Source organism: Caretta caretta, chromosome 5 (genome assembly GCF_965140235.1).
Source record: "Caretta caretta isolate rCarCar2 chromosome 5, rCarCar1.hap1, whole genome shotgun sequence".
Taxonomy (NCBI): domain Eukaryota; kingdom Metazoa; phylum Chordata; order Testudines; family Cheloniidae; genus Caretta; species Caretta caretta.
The window spans coordinates 17,158,756-17,182,598 of record NC_134210.1 but is presented as its reverse complement, the minus strand read 5'-3'; the positions used below and the strand labels follow the sequence as shown (position 1 = coordinate 17,182,598).

The following is a 23,843-nucleotide window of genomic DNA, read 5'->3' as shown; positions in this document are numbered from 1 at the left end:
AGTATTTGGATGGATAAACCATCAGTAATTACATAATGTTTACCTGTGCTGATGTGACTACAGTGGTTGACATGTATGATTATGTACATTAAATGTTCTAAAAATTTCTACATATTGAATTGAGTTGCACGACTCATTACTGAGTGCCCTTAATTGGTCCCAGGATAAGCATTGGTCAACTAAGGGGCAAAGATGGAAGCGAGCACCAAGTGTGATCCAGAGGAACCTGAGTGGAGCAAATGCTTCCATTCTGTAACTGATCCCGTCTGTTTCTGAGAGAAGAACTGTTATGTAGTTAAAGCACACAATAAAATCAACATTCTATTCTCAAGTATCAAGGGGTAGCTGTCCACAAAAACAACAAGGAGTCCCATGGCACCTTAAAGAGTAACAGATTTATTTGAGCATAAGCTTTCATGGGTAAAATCCCCAATAAATCTGTTAGTCTTTAAGGTGCCACCGGACTCCTTATTCTATTCTCAGCTGCACAACATACATATCAAGTGGCCTGGGACAAGCCACTTTAACTCTCTCTGCTTCTGTTTCCCTGATTGTACAATAAGGTTAATACTTCTCTACTTCACAGGGTTTTCAGAGGTACAGGGCACCTACAACTCCAACTTAAGTTAACTGTGAGTGTTCAGCACCTCTGACAATCAGGATCTAATCCTTATAAATCCCTTGAAAACACTTTGTTGGAAGCCATTATAGAAGGTACAAAGTATTAATCTAGCTTCTCCTTCCCCTTGGATATTTATGCCTTTATCTGTGCTGTTTCTTACCCTCATTGTGTCTTTGTACACTCCTGGTTTTTATTCCAATTCACCATAAAATACACTTCTGCTGTTCAGCCTTTCAATGATAACCCAAATAGACAATATTTTAAAATTTAAAAAGTTCTGACCCATGCTGCAAATCCTTTGCATTTTCCACATTTCCATTGACCACACTGGGAGTTCTGAGTGTGGAGAGAATGCAAACTAAGCAATAAAGCCACAGTGTGGACCAGAGAACAGAATCTTTAGCATAACATACTGGTAAAAAAAGAAATGCTTATTTATATCAGCTATATATGCAAACCATATTACAAAGGGCTTGTGAATGCCCCCTTGGAGATCTGTGGATTCTAATCCCATTTTAGGTTAATGTGAAGATGAATTTGGAGATATCCTGCTAGTCCCACTATTTACATATGTTACCATACACGGTTGTCACAGCTGGGAGTCCCTACTTATGAGTCACCGAGGCCTGGAATAAAAAATATTGTAGGTCAGGATTGAGGGGCATTGACATAGGTGTATGGGTGATACCTGCACAGGACCTGCTGTAGGACATTAGTTGTTGGTCACTTACACTAGCACTGAAATCCATTACAACAGAGTAAAAATGCAAGTTTCTCTCAAGCAATTTAGTATTTTTGGAAAGTTCTGTATATTGAGCAGATACATTATTTTAAGAATAGAACAGAATCAAGCATAATTTGGGCAAAGGAAAATGCATTTTACTAAGAAAATAGAAGACCAGAACACTTATCTCAGTACAATTACAATATTATAAAAGGAAAAAAAAAAACAATTCACATTTCAACACAATTTTTTGTTTCAGCTGACCCTGACCCTCCTGAAATCAATCAAATCCTAGATTGAATTTGACATCCTAAAGATTCTCTTTGTCTAGACTAGAATTGTTCACACAAGAACTCCCAATATAGAGTGATTTCTTTACCTCGTGTTTGAAATAGACAACAGTTAATTTTGCTATTTATTTTATTCCAGAAAAGCAGGCAGATCTACTGTGGGTAGTCTGGAGTAGGGTTACCATATGTTAAGTTCCCAAATAGAGGACACTACCAGGGGAAGGAGAGTATAGTTTCTTTTTACTTTGAATATTTAACATTTATAAACAATATCTAACATTTATAAATAGCCTCAAAAATAAATGTAAATCAAATTTAAATGTACCTTTTTACATGCATTCCTTTTCTACTGCCTTCTTCCTGTTGTGCCCATGCATATTCCTCTGTAGAGCATATCTTTCTCAGCACTGGCTGATTGCTCAGTAAGCAGCCATGGAAGTCTTTGCAAGATGTGTGCCTGAAGTTGTACTGTACAAGCAGGATCCCTTTCAGCAACTCAACAGTCCATACCACGCCAGCCTTACTTCTATGCTGCTGCACTGCCTCCAGAGCTAGGCACTCGAACAGCATCACCACTTTCTGGCTGCCCAGCTCTGAAGGCAGCGCCACCACCAGCAGCAGCACAGAGGGTGGCAAACCAGTAAACATGCATGTCACTCTTAGGGCACGCCAGGAATTGCAGTTCTACGAGAACTGATGTTGAAAAAAGAATGAGCAAGGAAAAATCACAGACATTTGTTCGTATTTCAAAAGTCTGCCCGGATGGAGATTGGTGGACCAAAAAAGAGGTCATGTACGGGAAAACCCGAATGTATGGTAACCCTAGTGTGGAGAGTAATTCTGATTTCCATTTTTATTATAAAGGAACTTCTTTAAGGACAGATGAGCAAAGTTCTGAAAAAACGATTGAATGCCTATATAACACAATGATTTGTGCTCCATGAGAGGCCTTGATCCCTGCTCCCATTGAAGCCAATGATAAAACTCCTCCTGACTTCAGTTGTGCAGAATCAGGCTCTAAAAAACAGGAAAATCAGGAAGGTTATGCAGGTAAAACTCCTTACTGAAGTCAATGGGAGTTTTGCTTCAGTAAGGATAAATAAGACCTGCTGAATTTGCCTAGATCTTTTAATGCTAAAAATGTTCTAAAACTGCCTCCGCTAATTTTACTGATTAGTTTATAAGAAGATAGTTTCTAAAGTAATGGGAGACTTCTCCCCCTTCCCTCAAAACTAAAATGGAAGGGACCTTTCTCATTCCCAAAGTGCACTCTACAATCATCCAGACTCATAAAAATTGCTCCTTAAAGTGTATTTCTAGTCTGAAGGTTTCAGAAATGTTCACTATTTTGTGTCTCTGTTTGGGTGCACAACTTTGGACACCTCAGGCCTGATTTTAAAGCTGCTGGAAACATGTGGCTCCCATTAAAGTCTGAAACTTTTGTTGAATGTAAAAATGACATTTTCTTACTCATTAAATCCAGTCCATGTGTATATTCAGCAGATCTGACTCTGAATAGTAACTTTTTTTTTTTTTTAAAATGGTCTTTGCACCTGCTGGTCCACCACAGCCAATGGAGCTAAGAGAAAATGAGCTGGATTCTATTCCATTTTATGAATCAGCAACACAACTGGTACAAAAGTTCCAGTCAGCTACACCTGTACAAGCCTGTTGAAGGCAATGCGAGTTCACAGTTGAACGTGAAGACACAATTCCCCCAGCAGACGCTTTATTAGACTTGAAGATCATGCACAAGAAGAGATGACTCTAAGCTCCCTGGCTGTGTGCGCATGGGCTGGTAGTTAGAAAAAAACAACTTTCTACCTATATACTGAGCACATTTGTTTTGGTGTCAGAGAGAGAAATATGGAACCTCATGAGGCTATGCTTAGTCATTTTTCAGAAGAGAACTGCATGTAAAGACATCTGTACACAGTATGCTAAATTCCCTCCAATGCTTACATAGGTGCATAGGGTTTGGACAGCTAGCAAGTCAAACAGCTGCCATGAACATAGGTTTTAAATCAGCACCAAACACTGTGCTTCAGAAGGTAACAGCGGCAAGAAGAGGCCTATTGCATGCTGGGGTGGTCCCATATGTGCCATCCTGAGATATTATGGAGACATGAATGTTAGAAGTACCTAGATAGGTCAAGATGGACAAATACACAGATATAGACAGATGACTCTTCTACCAGAGGCATGTTACAACAGCATTCAGCTGGAGATGCTACTGGTTTGGCATTAATGCCCAGATCTGTTTTTGTATGTTCAATCAATAATTATTTGCTGGTTCGATGATTTCCCTTTCTCCAGCATTCATCATATGATAAATAGATGTAATGTGCAGGACTGATGTTGTGAAAGTTCTTATACAGCATTTGTGGCAGTTGTGGGCATTATATAAAAAACAGAGAGCAATACGATTTGTAAACTTTGGTGTATCATTTACAATCATGAGACTATTAGAGTCTGAATTTTTTTATTCTCACATTTCATACCTAAAAGACTGCTAGATGACAAAATGAAATGATATTAAGAGCTTGATCCTGCACTAAAAGTAAATGGTAGCAGGACCAGGACCTAAATGAAAGGAGATAGTTGCCTTTTTGTGCCTACTTAAAATCCAGTCTGAGCTGAGATACATGGTTGGATCTGTATGACAGCAATGATGCCACTGTTAACTTGGCAATAATCCAATTCTCTCACAGTAATATTCCTTAAAGAACAAGACTACTGTTTAGTAAAAAGGAGCCCTTGTCCTTTGTCCCTTCATTACATTTTCACACGAAAAGAGTTAGTTATAAAAACCTGCTAGAAAAAGTACAAAGAACAAATTCATCTGCTCGGGGCAAACAAATTAAATACTGATGCGGGTGAAATGATACTTCACTTACAACATTTTCCCATTAAAGCTCGTAAAATGCATGGAACATCATGCAACATCCTAATATGTCTAAAACAAATGTATGTGGCAAGTTACACTTTTGTATTAACCAGATACAACATTGGACTTTCACGCACAGTTGTTAGCCAAAAGTAGTATAAAATATACAAAGCTTTCAAATGCTTTTTATTGAGCATGTATATTTTCAGGAGACAAAGTGGGTGAGGTAATATCTTTTATTGGACCAACTTCTGTTGGTGAGAGAGATAGGATTTCAAGCTACACAGAGCTCTTCTTCAGGTCTGAAGTGCTCTGTGTAACCTCGAAAGCATGCCTCTTTCACCAGCAGAAGTTGTTCCAAAAAAGATATTACCTCATCCACCTTGTCTCACTAATATCCTGGGACCAACTCAGCTACAAACACCACTGCAAACATGTATATTTTGTGAAGTTAGGCTATGTTCTCTTAGTCTTTTTCTTTTTGTTAAGTGCACATTCCTTTCACTTGTAACACAGATGTTTCCCTCCTTTGTTCTCTAAAGGACTGATACTGGTCCCATTGATGTGAATGGGAACACAACTGGGACCAATCCTGGACAGAGCTCAGCACCCTCAGCTCCATTGCCTTTAATGGGTGCTTAGGATCCTCAGCACCGTGTCAGAAGTGCTTAACACTGTATAGGACAGGGAGTGGAGGAGAGTTAAAGCATTTCTTCTTTGTGCACAAGTCACTGGGAGCGTATGCAGATTGAGGACAGGATCAGGCCCTAAGCAATGATTTTTAGAGAGAAGTATGTGCCTATTCTGCACAATTCAGTGCTATAGAATGTAACATCAGTGATAAATTTTTTTTTCTTTGGATTAAGATCATTTCCTTTATTGATAATTGTGTATAACTACCCTTGAAAATGGTTGCAAAGCAAAATCAGAATTAGTTAAAATATGAAGCTGAACACTATGGGGTTTCCTTTCTGGATGACAGATCAGTGAATTTTCAATAGTTTAATTCATGCTCTCAGGCAGTTTGAATGAACTTATTAAATATGATAATACATAGAATCTCTCTCATCCCTTTCAGCATGTATTTAAAAATAATAAAAAGGAAGAATGAAGTGCATCCAAAGTAGGATTACCTGAGCTGGTATCTCAGTCACAAACAGAAAACACAGTGGTGGTAAATCATATGTATAATCTTAGGTCCCAGTTATGATCCAGCGATAACTGAACAACAAAACCTGGTCACAAGTTAAAAGTTGCAAGTTAGATGAGATCTGTGTACTAGTAACGAAGTTAAATCCCTGGACTTCCATGATCCTTACCCAGTTGCAGAGACATAGTCAGATCCTACCTACATTAGAACTTTGAAGCATTCTGTATCCAGATCAGGGAACAACTGTATTCTAAATGTGTCTTCTGTTTCAGTTATAGATCTAGTATAGACAGGGACAGACTCAGACAGGAGAGCTATGCTCCCTCCTCTCCTTTTCAGTGGCTTCTTGTATCTCAGATGAAGTTTCAAAAACATTCACAGCTGGTCAATGCCACTACAAGCCACTTTTGAGCAATGTAATGCTCTTGGCTCCTATAGATGAAGGACAGCAAGAAAATAATGGAGTATGTTTTGCAAAAACAGGAAACCTGGTCCACACTTTTATTAGAAGTCCCTGCCAATTTTTTTCTGCGTTTTGGCTGACAGTAACAGCTGCTACCCTTACAGCCTGGGGCAACAGCCTACTGCGGTCAGTCAATGCCACTCTTGAAGGGCCTAATTTTCAGAAGTGCAGAGTACCTACAGTTCCCATTGACTTTAAATTGTGGCTGCTCAGCTCTTCTGAGAAATAAGGCCCTAAATGGAGCTATGTATGTTTCTATTTAGTCACAAGGTACAACCTTCCCCCAATGGCTGAGCACACAGTCTCTGCAGTCATTGCTGACCCAGGATACAGAAGACTCCTCTTCAACACATGCCATGCCATGAGGGCAACATATGGAGTGCTTATTTTTTTCTTTGTTAAATTCATATTTTCACTGGAAGGAGTGGGGAAATGTTTGTTGTACGTTTACTTTAATACAATGATGCAGAGTTCCACTTACACACAAATAACTCATTCTCAATTCATGCTTTGGTGAGATTTGAGTTTTCAGAAGATCTGGCAGTTATTTTCTGTACTAAATAAATAATGATCCCAGAATAAGATTCAAGTTTAAATTAACTTATAAATACACTAGAAAGCAAGCAACGCAAAAAAAGATGAAAAGGCATTCTTTGTAAAAAACACCATGTGCGTGTTGGTCTTTTTTATAGATATAGAAATTGCGAACCTCATAATTCACAAAAAACACAACAACCGTAGAATTTAGAGCCACCTCCACGCTCCGTGTTTTACCAAAACCTCAGTATATTTTCAAGTAATTTTCCCATCACTGCTTTTTCTAAATATCTCAGCCTTCTCGCCTCACCTAGTTAAAATCCACTGCAAACTCTACTTTTCTTCCTCTCACCTTTTGCTCTTAAAAAGATTAAAATCAATCAATCCATGTTTATTTTAAAACCATAACAGAGTAAGCAATAAAAGGATGGGGGGAGCTCTGCACCCTCTTCAAGGGGACATGGTAACTGTGCTTCCTGCTGTGCATTCGTTTGCCATGGATATAATGTCTGTAAATTTATTCCTGTATCTGGATCTTGGCTTCTAGCCTGTCAGTTCAGCCAGAAGAGGTATTTATTTCTGCCCTTGTTCCCTGACACAGCAAAACTCCAGTAAAGCACACAGTTCCCTTTGTCTAGTCTTACGTTATCCCTTCTCTGTTGGGGATAGTTTTAACAACGTCACAGACAACCACAATAGCAACATTCTGTGTCTACTAACGTAGAGAACTGGATTTCACTCAGACAGTAGATGGGGAGAAACGAGAAGGAATCCAAACAACAATACCCATGTCAAATTCAGGGCCTTCAATGCAACAGAAGGCTAAGCCTGAATGAATCAATGAGAAAAAAAGAACTAACCTAGCAATGGTCTAGCCACAACTTCTGATTTCATATGGAGTAACTTGATAGAAATTAAATTAAATTCACATTCTGTGGCTTGAAGAGGAACAAGGGATCGACTGAAAACTTTTGAAAGTCAGACTTTTCGAGTCTTCTATGCACACTGAGCTACTGGGAGTCTATCAAGCGAAGACTGCAGGAAACATGCAGTCAAACCACTGGAAGGGCACATATCAACAGCTGCCTGCAGCACCCACTGTTCCAGCTTTATCAGAAAGAGAAAAAAGAAAGGAGGGAAAATAATCTTTGTTCAAAGCACCAAGCAGATCTGTTTTGGAGTCACTTCTGGTCAGTGATGGGTCACCTGGCTCTACAAACTCCTCACGTGAAAACAAAGGATGTAAGTTCTAGGAAGAACACAGTGCTGAGAGGTTTTCTTAAAGTAACAGAACCTTAAAAAGAAAACAAATCAAACCAAAATCTTTTGGCAGATAATTTCTGAGTTCTGCAGCTAAACTGAACCACCTGTAGCTTCCACAACTCACTATAAAGGATTCGGTAGACTGCTTTATAAACTGAACCCCAAAAAGTAGAATAATCTGCAATAGTTTACCATCTTTTGCTTAGATAAAAAAACCCACTATGATGTGATTATTTTCAGACTTTTCAAGAATAACTTTTTTCAAACTAATTCAAAATTTTTTCTAATGATAAATTCCATACAACAATTGAACTGTAGAGTACAAATATCGTTGCAAATTTCAAATGTGCACACAACATTGGCCTCCCCACAGCCAAGAATTTACAAAGCATGACCACTGAACAGAGTGGCTGAATGAAGCATGGAAACCTGGACACATGTAGCTTTGTTCTGCAGATGGAACAGAATCTGCCATTTGGATACATTTGGCCTTTTTTCTTGACAGATTCTTTCTGTGATGCCACAATTCATTGTTTGTGATGACAATGAAGAAACTAGACAGAAGACTTCTTATTAAAAAGCAAAAGCAAATATCTTGGCAATCAGCAATGATGAGAAGGAGAGATACAGTTCATTATCATTTGTCTGTGGCTAAAATACCATTTAAAAATTCTCTGGTGTGAGGAGCGCTCTAAACTTGAGTTACAGCATTACTGTCATTTAAATTAATTTTGGACAGCTATATCATTCATGTGATGTGAGTTATCACCAATATAGTTTAATCAGATTCTTATAGGAAAATCTGTCACGCAGGAAAATGAGGGGGTGGAGGGGAGACAACAAAATGAGGAAAAATAAGTTACAAGTTGCAAAAGTCATTATCGTAAATTGGTCTGAAAAGAATTCCCTGCAGAGTAGAAGACAGCACCCAAGGAGTGCAATCTTTTGTATGTCAGTGCATTTCAGATGGTTTTGCCGTAGCCAGAGGCCAGTCATACACGTCTGGCATGAAGGATTCATATTCGTAGCTCCAAACCTTTGATCGTATATATTGGTTCTTGTCTGCAGGTTCAGGGTAATGGAAAGCCATGTTGTTTGCGTACATAAATTCCATAACCTGAAAAGTGAAATCAGTGTACAGTTTGTGCCTGTTAATACTTATTTGGATGGTATACTACGAAAACAGAACAGAACAGAACTTCAGCTAAGCTAGTGAAATTAGATGTATTAAAAAAGGCTTGGTCGAGGGTAGTAGATAGTGTCAAATAAAAATCACATTTCTGATTTTTTGTTTATCTCCCATTATTACAAGTATCCCCTATGCAAGGAAAAGGGCAGGGTCTCATTCTAGTGCTCACAAGAGAGTGTAAAAAGGGGGCCTGGTTTACATATTGGCTGGTGCTTGAAGTCCCTAAGAAGGCATGATTGGCAGCCAAGAAGTAATGGCCAACTCCCCAGATCGTTGGTATATATGCTACAGACCTGCAGGATGTGCAATGTGCTGGTCTGGGTGCACTCTACTTCTGGAAGGCAGCAGAATGCTCACCCAGCTTGGATCCGTCCCCTGAGCTCCTGGCCTGGTGGGGAAAATTCAAGGCGCACAAGACACGCATGCCACTATCCCTGCTCCCTAGGGAAGTGCAGATGAGGGAAGGATTTGGCCCTTCGTACCTCTGTTCTTTTCAAAGTGGAGAATAAATTTGGTTTTTTGATACAAGAAGTGGCACTTTTATACTCTCTCTCTCTCTCTCATATTAGCAATTCCAGAAGATCTTATATACTAAAAACATTGCTACGATATCTTTGACATCTTATGCAGTGAGATTAACTGCTCTAAAGAATGTTTGATACACAATAATCAAATATTTTTCTTTGCATCCTTTCAGCTGAGGTAGGAACACACACTTAGATTTTGCCTTATGGCTGCATTCAAACATTCAGGTAAAGTATCATTATGCATACTTCTTGGGCACCCATGAAGCCACAAGCTACTTAAAGCATTAACACCATCTAGGAGAATGACAAACTATCCTCTTTGTCTCAAATTAAAGCCAGTTACTTATGGGACCACTCTGCAACTCATAAGTTAGGCAAAGGCATGCTGAAAAAAAAAATAGTGCAATATGACCTAAAGGGTGTATGGCTTAGCCTCATTTTGACTTCTGGTGTCAATGAGTTCCAAAGCTGGTGGCCCTTGACCGAGACTACTCTGTTCCCATGAGTTCAAATCTGGGCTTCAAAAGCTAGAGAATCCCTTACAGGCAGAACTACAATAGGTTATGATAGAGGAAGAAACATTCTAGTTCTTTTAGGACTTTAGAAATAAGGAGCAGAATCTTTTAAGGGATCTAGAACTGGAATGATGTCAAAGAAGTCAAAGGAACAAAGTTTTGACTAGTGATCATTACCAGTATATAAATAAACTAATATTTCACAAGTCTCCCTTATTATAGCAGAATCATAAAAATGTAGGTCTAGCAGGGACCTCAAGAGGTCTTTTCTCATCACACTGCACTGGGCAGGATTAAGTATACTTAAGCCATCCCCGACAAATGTTTGTCTAACCTGTTCTTAAAAACCTCCATTGATGTGGGATTCCACAATCTCCCTAGATAACCTGTTCCATTGCTTAACTGTCCTTATAATTAGAAGTTTTTGCTAATATGCAACCTAAACTGACTCTCAACTTTCTGCAAACTAAGCCGACTACTTTTTGTCCTATCCTCAATGGATGTGGAGAACCACTGATCGCTGTCCTCTTTATAACAACCTATTACATATTTGAAGACTTACCAGGCCCACCCTCGGCCCTCTCACTTTTCGACCTTTCCTCATAGGTCAGGTTTTCTAAACCTCTTATTCTGTTGCTCTCTTCTGGACTCTAATGTGTTAACATCTTTTTAAAAGTGCAATGCCCAAAACTGGCATAAAACTCCAGCTGAGGCCTCACCAGTGCAGAGCAGAGTGGGACAACTATCTCTTATGTCTCACATACCACACTCCTGTTACTATATTCCAGAAAGACGACATTTTTTTGCAGTAGCATCACATTGTTGGCACATATTCAATTTGTGATCCTCTTTAATCCCCAGATCCCTTTCAGTGCCTAGTCACTTATTTCCCATTTTATATTTATGCAGTTGATTTTTCCTTCCTAAGTGTAGTACTTTGCACTTTTATCAAGAGCCTGAACATTAGTCTGTTCTTTTTTGTCCCAAATATCATGCTATAGAGCTTGGGAAGTTTATATAATGTACAGTGTATCTTTTCGCATAGGCCAATGCTATCCACTTACTTTAACAGCAATGCAAATAGAAACTTCTTTGATGTTGGACAGTGGTGGATAAAGCCTTCCTTGGGCAAGTTCCTCATTAGTTAACTGGTCTGTCAATGCCTGTATTAAAAACAAATATTAGCAATTTATTGACCCTTCTCAGGAGGCAATGCATCACTAAGCTGCAAACAGAGGAATGTGTTTGTAAGTTCTTACTGGTACAGCTTACCTGAAATACATATAAAAATGCATGGTATAAGTCCGCCAAAGCCTCAAAAATTACTATAAAGATGCAGGCTGCAATCTGTGACCAAAGCAACAAGCCTCTCACTTATTATTAGATTTTTTTTAGCATCTCAGCTGAAGTCAGATGTTTCTTTGCTGAAGTGTCAACATCTCAATGTTAATGACAGTAAATAGATAAATTACAAGGGAGCCACCTGCACTGCAGGGTTGGCCCATTGAACATGGATGCACAGAATGATGGATCCCATCATTCCACTCACTTCCAAATAAAACATAAATAAGTAAATATAAAAAGGAGAGGGGGAGATGGAAAAGCAAACAGACAGACAAAAGAAGCTGCAGAAGGTGATGGAAGAATCAAACAGAAATTACAACAAAGATTGGACGGAGCCGCTTTGTTTGCAATAAAAAAGAAAAAACACACAATAAAAACCACACACACTGTATTTCAGGGTTTAAGGCTTTTTTCCTTTCTACCTTTGTTCTGTCTTGTAGCTGCTCTCCCCTCGGGCAACCCTAAAAAACCTTGGCTACAAATTCTCCCAGTATCATCCTCCAACCATCTTATGGATCATTTCCCCCGCCTAAAGTGCAGAGACTCCTGCTGGCAAATCAAGTCCATAAAGTTGGACAGCACATGGCAATGTAGGGAGATGATAAAACATCAACCCTAGAGCTGGTCAATAAATGGGGTTCTCCCCTACCTCTGTGGAAAATCTATTTTTTTGGTGGAAATTTGAGAACCAAAATACTTTGGCCAAACATGTTAAATATTTTGATTTGGAAATGCTACTGCAGTGCCTCATGTGTCCATTCTCCTCCACAGTCCAAGCTCCCTCACTGATCTCCCATGATGCACCACCTCCCCTTTTGGAGAAGGGACGTGGTGCATCATCAGAATCCCTGGCTACAGTGCAGCACAAGAGACATAGTCCAGCCAGAGAGCACAGCCCATAGAGGAGAATGGGAACACAAGGTAACCAAACTACAGTTCCCATGAGGCACTGCAGCTACATTTACAAATTGAAATATTTCAAAAAATAAAATTTTTGTCATGAGCAGACATTTCCCACCAAAAAATATTGATAATCAAAACCCGGTTTTCTACTGAAAAACCATTTCAGTGGAAAATTTTTGATCAGTCCAACTCAGCCCATCATGTCAACGGGACCGACTTCGCCTTTCAAAAGCCATCATCTATGTTTGAACACATACCTTTGCAGCCTCAAGGAAGACCTTATCACTAATATGCCGAACACTGCTGAGGACTACAGCCAGAGCCACACCTATAATACAATTATTGATAATATTATGATAAAATCATTTTTAATGTGCAGCCCCATCATTGACATGGTACAAGAAATGCAGACAAGCCATAAAATAAAGTATTTCAGATTTATGGATAGGATTTTTTTAACCTTCTCTGTCAAGTGCCAAAAGATTCATAGCAAAGGAGACAGAGAAGTACTAATTTTGCTACATAAGCATAGACAGACGGTGGAACACTCAAGTGCTGCACTGGACTTTTTGCATTAATGAGCAAAACTCTTGGTTCATACATCACTTTAGTTGAATGTTAAAACACAAGTTCTTCAGACTAGTTACTGGTGTCCTAGTAACATACCAGAATGTGCAACTTTGGGGGGGAATCCCATGATGCTTCTTTGCACTATTATCTGTGCAAAAGTAATTAGAAGAACAGCAACTTCACGAAAGTCCCCCCCCTCCCTGCCAAGAAATAATAAATAGGCCTTGGTTATTTGTATTTCTAAAAAGTAATCAAACTGAAACCTGCTAATTGTGCACACAGACAGCCTATGTCACCACGTATTCTGATCACTCGTCCTTGGCATATCACGTATCCTTAATGGCCTCCATTTATTTATTGTACTCACTTAAGTCTCATCTTAAACTAGACTAAGCTCTTCAGGGCTGGGAAGGTCTCTTACTGTGTGCCTGTACAACGGAGCCCCAGTCCTGACCGAGGTCTCTAGGCAATGCTGCAATATTAGTAACAACTCTGAAATAATCTAATCTTAAAGTGGAAGAACAGAATTCTCTATATCACCTGGAAAAATATAGGCATTGTTTCCCTGGCCTGGTTTGAAGGATCGTCCATCTTTCAAAACCACATGCTCGAATGGACTGCCACTGGCAAACAAACACCGCCCCTGTTAAACAAGAGGGAGTCAGTCATTCACAGAGTCTGCATTACATGAAAATAAAATCGCCACGAACAAGAGGCTTACCACACCACACTCACAGTCATCTAGGCCCCAATTCAGTAAAGGTACTTAAGCAGAGATGCCAGAACAGGGGGTGACAGGGGACCATGGCCCCATCACCTTCAAAAGTGGGAAGGTGATGCCTTCCCACTTTTTACCAGCCATAGGGGTGAGCTAAGGGGGGGGCAGTGTAGGGGGAAGGGGCAGAGAGTGAGTGAGTGGGAGGCAGGGTCTTGCAGGGAAGAGGCAGTACCGGGGCAGGGGCTCAGGTAGAAGAGAGGACGGGGGGAGGGAGCATGGTTCAGGTGCTAGTGGGCCCCCCCACTTTTAGGGAGCTTCCTCCGCTCCTGTACTTAAGCATGGGCCTCATTTTTTCACATGCTTTAAGTCAAGGCCATGCCAGTGCCTTGCTGAATCAAAGCTCTACAGTCCATCCCCATGAAAACCAAAACTCCCACCAAACAACAGCTGGGAAGAGACAAAAATATTAGCAAGATTTCCTTCTGAGTTACAAACATCAGGAAACTAAAAGTAGAAAGCATACACATCAGACTATATAGGTTTCTAAGGAATGGAAGATTTCTACTTGTTTAAAAGATATTAATTCCTCCTAATAGCACACAGTTCTCTAGGAAAGTAAAACCTTCCATTGGGACTAATCACACGATTAAAGTAAATTATGATGATTAATTATTATTTGTATTGTGACAGTACCTAGGTGCACTAGTCATAGAAATGTAGGGCTGGAAGGGACACAGAGCTCATCTAGTCCATCCTGACAATGCCCGATACGTGTTTGTCAGGGATCCTCAAAGTTTTTTTGTTGGGACCCCCTTTGAAAATATTTCAGGCTGTGATCCCCCGCCCCCCATGCCATCTAGCTCTCAAGGCAGCGTCGCCACCAGCAAGAGTGCAGAAGTAAGGGTGGCAATACCGCAACCTCCCAGAATATGCTTGCGACTCCCTTTTGGGTTCGGATCCCAGTTTGAGAAACACTGGATGATGAGGATTCCATAATCTCCCTTGGAAGCTATTCCAGTGCTTAACTATCTTAATAGTTAGAAAGGTTTTCCTAACATCTAACCTAAATCACCCTTGATACATATTAAGCCTGTTACCTCTTGGCCTACAGTCAGTGGAGGTGGAGAACAATTGCACAAATCCTCTTTATAACAGCCCTTAACGTATTTTAACACTGATCAAGTCCCCTCTCATTTTTATTTTCTCAAGACTAAACATGTCCAGTTTTTATTAACCTTTTCTCACAGGTCAAGTTTTCTAAACTTATCATTTTTGTTGCTCTCCTTTGGACTTTCTCCAATTTGTCCACATCTTTCTTAGAGTATGGTGCCAAGAATTGGACACAGCGCTCTAGCTGAGGCCTCACCAGTGCAGAGCAGAGTGGGACAATTATCTCCAGGGTCTTACATAGAACACTCCTGTTAATACATGCCAGAATTTCAGACCAATTTGCCATGATCACTTTGAATTTTAATCCTGTCCTTCAAAGTCACTCCCAGCTTGGAGTCACCCGCAAATTTTATAAGCGCAGTCTCCACTCCATTAGCCAAGTAATTAATGAAAATATTGAACAGTACTGACCCAGGACAGATGCTATTCAATATTTTCATCAATGACTTGGCCAGGGCCCCGCTGTGCTAGGTGCTATGCAAACATAAGACAAAAAGATGGCTGTTACCACAAGCAACTTACAATGTAAAATATAAGACAACAGGCTGATAGACAGACAGATGGGAGCACAAGAAAAGATTGAGACAATATTGGTCAGCATGATAGGCTGTGGTCTCAATATGTGCTTAAGTGCTCTGCTGCATCAGGGCCTCTAGAAGGAATGTGTTTTGCAATTGATCCTCTCTTGCTATGAAGATAGTTTTAATGATTAAAAAATATTAAAAGTCGCCGAGAGGTTTGAGTGTGAAATCTGCTTGCTCTATGGTCGAGCAATCTCTCCCTCTTCCAGTTCAAACCGGAAAACTGAATGTCTGATAGCAAATTGTGAAAATAATAAAATTAAAAAGTTTATAGCTCCATATCAATCTCACACATGAGAACACATCACCATGTATGCAAAAGTTCTGGTACTGTGTTTGAGCATGCGGACATATGCACAGTAATGGATTTTTTGACAGGCTTCAGAGTAGCAGCCATGTTAGTCTGGATCCGCAAAAAGAAAAGGAGGACTTGTGGCACCTTAGAGACTAACAAATTTTTTAGAGCATAAGCTTTTGTGAGCTACAGCTCACTTCATCGGATGCATGCAGTGGAAAATAAAGGGGGGAGATTTTATATACACATAGAACATGAAACAATGGGGTGTTACCATACACACTGTAACGAGAGTGATCAGGTAAGGTGAGCTATTACCAGCATGAGGGGGGAAAAAAAATCAAACACACACCCCTTTTGTAGTGATAATCAAGGTGGGCCATTTCCAGCAGTTGACAAGAACGTGTGAGAAACAATAGGGGGTGGGGGGGGGACAAACATGGGGAAATAGTTTTACTTTGTGTAATGCCCCACCCACTCCCAGTCTTTATTCAAGCCTAATTTAATGGTGTCCAGTTTGCAAATTAATTCCAATTCAGCAGTCTCTTGTTGGAGTCTGTTTTTGAAGTTTTTTTGTTGACAAATTGCGACTTTTAGGTCTGTAATCGAGTGACCAGAGAGATTGAAGTGTTCTCCAACTGGTTTTTGAAAGTTATAATTCTTGACGTCTGATTTGTGTCCATTTATTCTTTTACGTAGAGACTGTCCGGTTTGGCCAATGTACATGGCAGAGGGGCATTGTTGGCACATGGCATATATCACATTGGTAGATGTGCAGGTGAACGAGCCTCTGAATGTGTGGCTGATGTGATAAGGCCCTATGATGGTGTCCCCTGAATAGATATGTGGATGGAGTTGGCAACGGGCTTTGTTGCAAGGATAGGTTCCTGGGTTAGTGTTTTTTGTTGTGTGGTTGCTGGTGAGTATTTGCTTCAGGTTGGGGGGCTGTCTGTAAGCGAGGACTGGCCTGTCTCCCAAGATCTGAGAGAGTGATGGGTCGTCCTTCAGGACAGGTTGTAGATCCTTGATGATGCGCTGGAGAGACTTTAGTTGGGGGCTGAAGGTGACGGCTAGTGGTGTTCTGTTATTTTCTTTGTTGGGCCTGTCCTGTAGTAGGTATTGTAGTTGTAAGAATGCTTGATAGAGATCTTGTAGGTGTTTGTCTCTTTCTGAGGGGTTGGAGCAAATGCGGTTGTATCGTAGAGCTTGGCTGTAGACACTGGATCGTGTGGTGTGGTCTGGATGAAAGCTGGAGGCATGTAGGTAAGTATAGCGGTCAGTAGGTTTCCTGTATAGGGCGGTGTTTATGTGACTATCGTTTATTAGCACTGTAGTGTCCAGGAAGTGGATCTCTTGTGTGGACTGGTCCAGGCTGAGGTTGATGGTGGGATGGAAATTGTTGAAATCATGGTGGAATTCCTCAAGGGCTTCTTTGCCAAGGGTCCAGATGATGAAGATGTCAGCAGTGTAGCGCAAGTAGAGTAGGGGACGAGAGCTGAGGAAGCGTTGTTCTAAGTCAGCCATAAAAATGTTGGCATTTTGTGGGGCCATGTGGGTACCCATAGCAGTGCCGCTGATTTGAAGGTATACATTGTCCCCAAATGTAAAATAGTTATGGGTGAGGACAAAGTCACAAAGTTCAGCCACCAGGTTTGCCGTGACATTATCGGCTTGTAGTCCATCTTTGTGTGGAATGTTGGTGTAGAGGGCTTCTGCATCCATAGTGGCCAAGATGGTGTTTTCAGGAAGATCACCGATGGATTGTAGTTTCCTCGGGAAGTCCGTGGTGTCTTGAAGATAGCTGGGAGTGCTGGTAGCATAGGGCCTGAGAAGGGAGTCTATATAGCCAGACAATCCTGCTATCAGGGTGTCAATGCCTGAGATGATGGGGCGTCCAGGATTTCCAGGTTTATGGTTCTTGGGTAGCAGATAGAATACCGCTGCTCGGGATTCTAGGGGTGTGTCTGGGCAGATTTGTTCTTGTGCTTTTTCAGGGAGTTTCTTGAGCAGACGATGTAGTTTCTTTTGGTAACCCTCAGTGGGATCAGAGGGTAACTTCTTGTAGAATGTGGTGTTGGAGAGCTGCCGAGCACCCTCTTGTTCATATTCTGACCTATTCATGATGACAACAGCATCTTTTTGAGTAGGTGAAGTCAGGGTCAAAAGATGATGTAAACTAAACACAGAAAATACTTCTTGCAAAGCAGCAGAGGGCACCAAAGCATCACCATACTCATATGAAATGCAAGAATAAGTAATAAGAGTTTATTGATTGTTTCTTCATGCTCTTATTTAGTGTTATTTTCAAGTTTTCCATTTATAATGGTTAGGCCTTTTCTGAAGTCAAGAAACCTAAAGGGCTGGGAGTGGAGGATTGGTAATTACAAGACAAACTCTAATAGTCAAATGACAAGGGGAACATTGAGTAATTTTGGATAATCAAGGTTTTGGCTAATAAAGGGAATTCTTTATGTAATTATTAAGTGTCAGAGAACATGACCCTGCTTAAGATAATGGTGAATTCTGGATAACTGAGGTTGTACTAAATACACTTTAGATAAATAATTATTCTGAAAATGGACATAATATTGGGCGGGAAAATATAAACTGCCAAAAGTATTAGAAAAAATAAAATTTGGAGGGCTGTAACAATTAAAATCCTTTTTCCGTTAACCTGTAATATTTCACAGCCTTAACATTACAAACACAACAATTTAAAACTGCATGTGAATGGTAGATTATGGGAAATCATGAATAGAAATTAAGGCAGCCCCTATACTGGAGAAAAATAAAGATTCCCTCCCCACCTACCAAGGACTAATTGTTTTGAGTACCAGCCTGACTTGCTTTTAGTGGTGTTTAGAAAACACTTTAAACTGATCTACTGCACCTGGATCTACCCAGCACTATCTTGTGTTGGAAACTGACAGTGATAAAGTGTTCCAGAGAGTGCACTTCATCACTCGACATAAACACATGGGCAATTCCGTGGAGACAGCTGTTGTTGTGTAGACCTTCTCTAAAGTGAGAAACAGAACCTCATTCATATCATGTGTAGGTAAGTACCTCCTATAGATATCAATGGAGCTACACTGATTTATTGCAGCTGAAGATCTGGCCCTATCATCTGTTTCTGTTTACCTTCAATCTGAACTGTGAATTTAGAGTATTATATTTTATTCACCAAAATATTGCCTAATAAACATCTGGGGAATAACCAGTACACAAAGAATTAAATTGCTCTGAGGGACTAAACACCTTGCATATGAGTTCCCTTGTGTCGTAGAAATCCAGAATACAGTAGTCAAAATCCAGATTTGGTCCAGAGGCTTTTGTCTTTTACGAGAGCAGGGCTTTGCCCTTGCAAAGCCTCCGCTAGAGACCCACTGATCTGGGGGAGAACTAGCAAGCTATACTAGAATCTCAGCTTTCATTGGGGAGGCAAGGGGGAGAGGTAAGTTTCAAACCCTTTAGCCTTAAAATGTACAGTGCTATGGATCAATGTGATGACCAATAATGCTGAAAGGAACAAACCACAAATATACATTTCTGCAACAGGATGCACACACATTTTTACATAAATGAGTCACTTAAGGTTGGGATGTATTCCAAAGAACCATTTCACTAACCCACTCCGCTTCTAAAGTCCCCATGCTAGCCCTATGGATAGTGGTAAGATCATACAGGACAGGAGTCAAAAAGGTTTAAATGGGAGGCATGGCAAAAAATTGTTTTGCAGGCCAGCTCAAAACTACTAAGGCCAACTCTGCCTCTGCTTTTTTTCTCCCCTATCTCTTCCCCCTTTGCCCAGCTCCTCAAACAAAAAAAACAGTCTTATGTGCACAATGCTTAAAAAAACTGTGCAGAAGGATAAAGGTTTTATTGGGTTTTCCTTTATTAAATGTAAATACTGGGCCTGAACTCACTCACACTGGGCTAAGTTAGCTGTAGCAGCACTGAAATCAGTGGAATTACAAAATCCAGAGACAGAGAGATCAGAATCAGGTCACTATGCTTAATTTTAAACATTTGACCAATTCAAATATTAGGAAATTCAGTGCCGAGTATGAGCCTTGGGCTGTACAACACAAGCAAAGACATTCCCTGTTCTGAGGACCTGATTCAATATTAAATAAATACTGCTTTAATTAACTATTTCCAGGTTGTAGCTGGTTTCTGTCATGACTATTACATAAAATAACTGTTTCTTTAAAAACAAAAGCTAAAAATAGTCTCAAAAACAATGTCAGTCAAGGTTAGAAACACAAGTTACTCTCAGTAACCAATGATTACACTTCAATATTGTTTCACCTGCCAAATCTAATAATTTACAATCAGAGCTGCTTTTTAATGTATACCAAGACAAATATGCATTTGAAACTGGAAGGTAATGAGCAGTTGTATTCTTTACAAGGAGAAATTCCAAGTTTAAATGCTTGGGGTTTTGCACTCTTAGATTACAGACAGAAAAACAATATATATGCATTGACATTTTTCATCATTAAGTACCTCTGTTAATGTATAAGCTTCCTCAGCAGTGCATTCACCTTTCACTGTAGGGTTACTTAGTGCAAATATTATAGGTCTTTCATTGATGGAACCCATTGCTTTGATCACATCATGTGAAAAAAGCCGGCCAGCCCCTGCAACTCCTGAAATAAATTGAAAGATACAAAAATTACAGTTACACATTTAAAATGGGACAATGATTGCAAAAACTTTATACTGTATATATTTATTTCTGATGTTAATCAAGATCATCACTATTAAGGTCAGTCACACTCAGAAAAACCAATAAAAGGCTTTGAATAAATATTTATCATTCATTAAAGCAAGCTATATCCAGAAAATGAGCTGTGGGAAACAATCTTGCACTGTCAGGAGATGCACAAGATGACCCAAAAGGTTTTTTCCATCTCTAATTTGAAATGCATTGGAAACTTAAACCCTACACTATTCAAACCCAGCGAATACATTACAAATCAGAATGCTTGAATTTTCAAAGTTCAGATATTTAGTTATTTATGAGGGGGGAAGAGGCCTTAAAAATGAGGTACTCCTCCCCACAATCATTTTATAACTCAAACAGTTTAACACACTTGACATACATATGCACAAATACATAACAATGAATATGCACACTCCAACACACATACCTGCACACACTCAGACACAAAGACTCAGTCCAAAACCATATTTTTTCAGAAAGTTATGTGCAAGGAAAAAATATGGAACTATAACAGAAGCCATTTTGCAGCCTTAACTATAGCGGTGGCTACTAGGAGCTGTTATAATTAACATGTACATACATACTCACACGCATCCACTGACACAATGAATACTGGGGAATAGGGACTGGAGTGCAGAACATCTGCTTTACACCAAATCGCTGGCAGATACTAGCTTAAGTCAGTGTAACCAGCCATGGGAAAAATCATTTCAGCATAGGGGGTAACGTGGTGACACAAAGTATGCAAAGCAGCTCCTACACCATCTCTCTCCCAGCTGCTGGGGTAGGAATGTGACAAGAGAAATGGGGGTAGCTGGGTCTACTCTATTTCTCACTGATCCGCAGCTGCAGTATCATTCTTTTGGACCACTGGCAGTCAGTGTAACTCAGACCAGTCTGTAAGCTGTTCTAAGCTACACAAGCAGACTAGCCAGCCCAGGATTGGAGTGGGGAGCAAAAAAAGGTCATGCCCCAGAGCTGCAGTTTGAGCTCCTCAGCCATAGCTGAGCCTGTATGTACTATACACATGATGCAGTGAGCCCCACAGCCATTTTACACGTATTTTAAAATAGTGAACCAAATTCTGCTGTCATTTACCCCAGTGCAAATGCAGAGTAGCCCCATCAACTTATGTGGGGTTATGCTATATGTACGTGATAAAAGTGAAAGCAGCAGTTGGCCCAGTGACAGCAAGATAAAATTAACAACATATATTATCTAAGGAGTCTGAAATAAGTTTACTGACCAATAATAGCTGATGGCTGAAGTACATTCACCGCATCTACAAATGTCTTTGGCACCTGGTCTGGAGGCTGGTGCATAAATGGTTCTTGATTGGCATCTACCTTTTGTTCTCGGCCCTAAAGATTTAAGATGATTACGATTGTGAGAAAGACAGGAAAGAGAACGGCAATGTGTATTGTGTTATTCCAAAGGCCTGGCAGACCCTCACCTGAACCAACAGGCCATATTTATCAAACATCCAAATTTTCTTATACGCTTCCTCTGAAGAAATACCACTTTCCATCATAGCCAGAACAATGAGGTTTGCAATTCCAAGAGCAGCCTGACAGATAAAGAACAAGTATTTGAAAATAAAGGAAACATCCATCAGTTTAACTTACGGTACTATGAAAACCATGGTACATTTCCTTCCAATATGGTAAGAACTAACAATTACATTCTCTCTCGCGCGCGCGCGTGCGCAGAATCATTAATTTTGGGGGCTAAACCCTGCCATTGTATACATGGGTCCATCTGCTTTATGATGTCTGTATGGGTAAAGTGAGAATCTGGCCCTTGAAAATTATCCTTTTGTAAATGTTAAACCCAAACTTCAATCTAAATAATAATCTTCTGTAAAGGGGCATTTCCTTTAATACAGTTCAGCAGGCCTCCCTCATACAAAGTTCTGTAAGAACACACAAAGAACACCCACACCCTTTTTTACAGTTCTGTGGGGTTTAACTTGTATTGCACTAGAGACCATGGCAGAACTCACCTCTCCTGCTCCAAGGAACAAAACTTTATGCTCTGTGATTGCTTTCCCAACAACCTTCTGTGCTGCCAGCATTCCCGCTAAGGCCACTGCGGCTGTCCCTACAAAGGAAATAAAAGTCTCTCAGGAGAGCTGAATAGATTGACATGACAGAACATATTTGGGGGGGTGGGGGGGGAAAGGTTTTCACATATGTAGCAAGAGTCAGAAGTGAACATTTTACCCTGAATGTCGTCATTGAAGGTGCAATATTTCTCTCTGTATTTCCTCAAAAAACGGAAAGCATTATGATTCCCAAAGTCTTCAAACTGAATAAGTGTGTTATGGCCGTACCTAAAGAACAGAGCATGATATTTTATCAACTGACACACTAATAAATCAAAAATTCCTAAATATACACACAGAGTTGTTTAGGGCCAGATGCAGTCCTCAGGCTCTTCCTGGAAAACGGTTAAATACCATCTCTGTCTTATATATGTTTAACACAGAGGACAGGAGATGTGCCCATAAATCAAACACAAAGTCACTGGCAGAGCCAGGACGAGAATTCAGGTCTCCCGATTCATAGTCCTGTACTCTAGTCACTCGACTATATTCTCTCCTTATATGACATTTGAAAATGAAGTTGTGGGATGTTTCCCATGGCCCACTCCTTCTTGACAAATTTATGAGTAACTAATTCAATACCATACCTGTCTGTAATGGCTTCCATAAACTCATCAATCAGGTCATCATAAAGCTGTGAGCGGTCTCTTTTTTGGTACAGGCCCATGTAAAAAGGATCTTTTAATAGGGTCTATAAAGTAAACCAAAGATAGCAGCAGAATGAAATCATTCATTCAATATACACCCTCCAAAGTTCTAAGTGACATATTTCAGCCACTACCCAGAGATAAGATACTGAGAAGGATTTCATCTATCTTTCCTTCTGTGAATATTTTCCACAGTTGAATTCCTAGCTAGCCATAGTCAGGGAGCCAGGAATTCTCTGATTCTGCAGCCATTGGAGCAAATACTGCAGAAATCCTGGGTTTTGGTGGCAATTCTCTGGATTTTGTAGCAGTCACCCACCATCTTTTGCTCCCTTTCTATTTCTCCCTCTGCTTTCTCCCCCAGTTTCATCACTTTCACAAACTTGAATTCTAGCGGCCTTTGATGAGAATGTGTCACGTCTAATTGAGCTTGCAACTTAACTGGCCATGCATGGGTCTAAAGTGTTTATGAAAAGAAACTGGTGGGGGGCTAGAATAAGGAATCTTGGGAAACTGGGTAAAATGAAATACACAGGAACAGAGTAGAAATTTTCTTTTAAAAAGATAATCGGGAAGTAAAATAAGCTGAAAAGAAAAAGGGGGTACATTTTCAAA

General features: G+C 40.1%; 1 protein-coding gene across 3 annotated transcripts in view; it reads right to left on the bottom strand.

Annotated features, from left to right (window-relative positions):
• Nucleotides 1-1,479: 1,479 nt before the first annotated feature.
• ME2 (malic enzyme 2) overlaps nt 1,480-23,843 on the bottom strand; it is a 49,142-nt gene continuing 26,778 nt past the window's right edge. For all 3 annotated transcript variants that reach the window (XM_048850384.2, XM_075128367.1, XM_075128368.1), the window contains exons 7-16: nt 23,169-23,272; nt 22,700-22,809; nt 22,480-22,577; nt 21,931-22,044; nt 21,724-21,838; nt 20,258-20,400; nt 13,525-13,627; nt 12,672-12,742; nt 11,232-11,330; nt 1,480-9,053 (exon numbers count right to left, since the gene is read on the bottom strand). In XM_048850384.2, the coding sequence (XP_048706341.1) occupies nt 8,889-9,053; nt 11,232-11,330; nt 12,672-12,742; nt 13,525-13,627; nt 20,258-20,400; nt 21,724-21,838; nt 21,931-22,044; nt 22,480-22,577; nt 22,700-22,809; nt 23,169-23,272 (1,122 nt within the window). In that variant the 3' untranslated portion in view covers nt 1,480-8,888. The remainder of the gene's footprint in view (nt 9,054-11,231; nt 11,331-12,671; nt 12,743-13,524; nt 13,628-20,257; nt 20,401-21,723; nt 21,839-21,930; nt 22,045-22,479; nt 22,578-22,699; nt 22,810-23,168; nt 23,273-23,843) is intronic.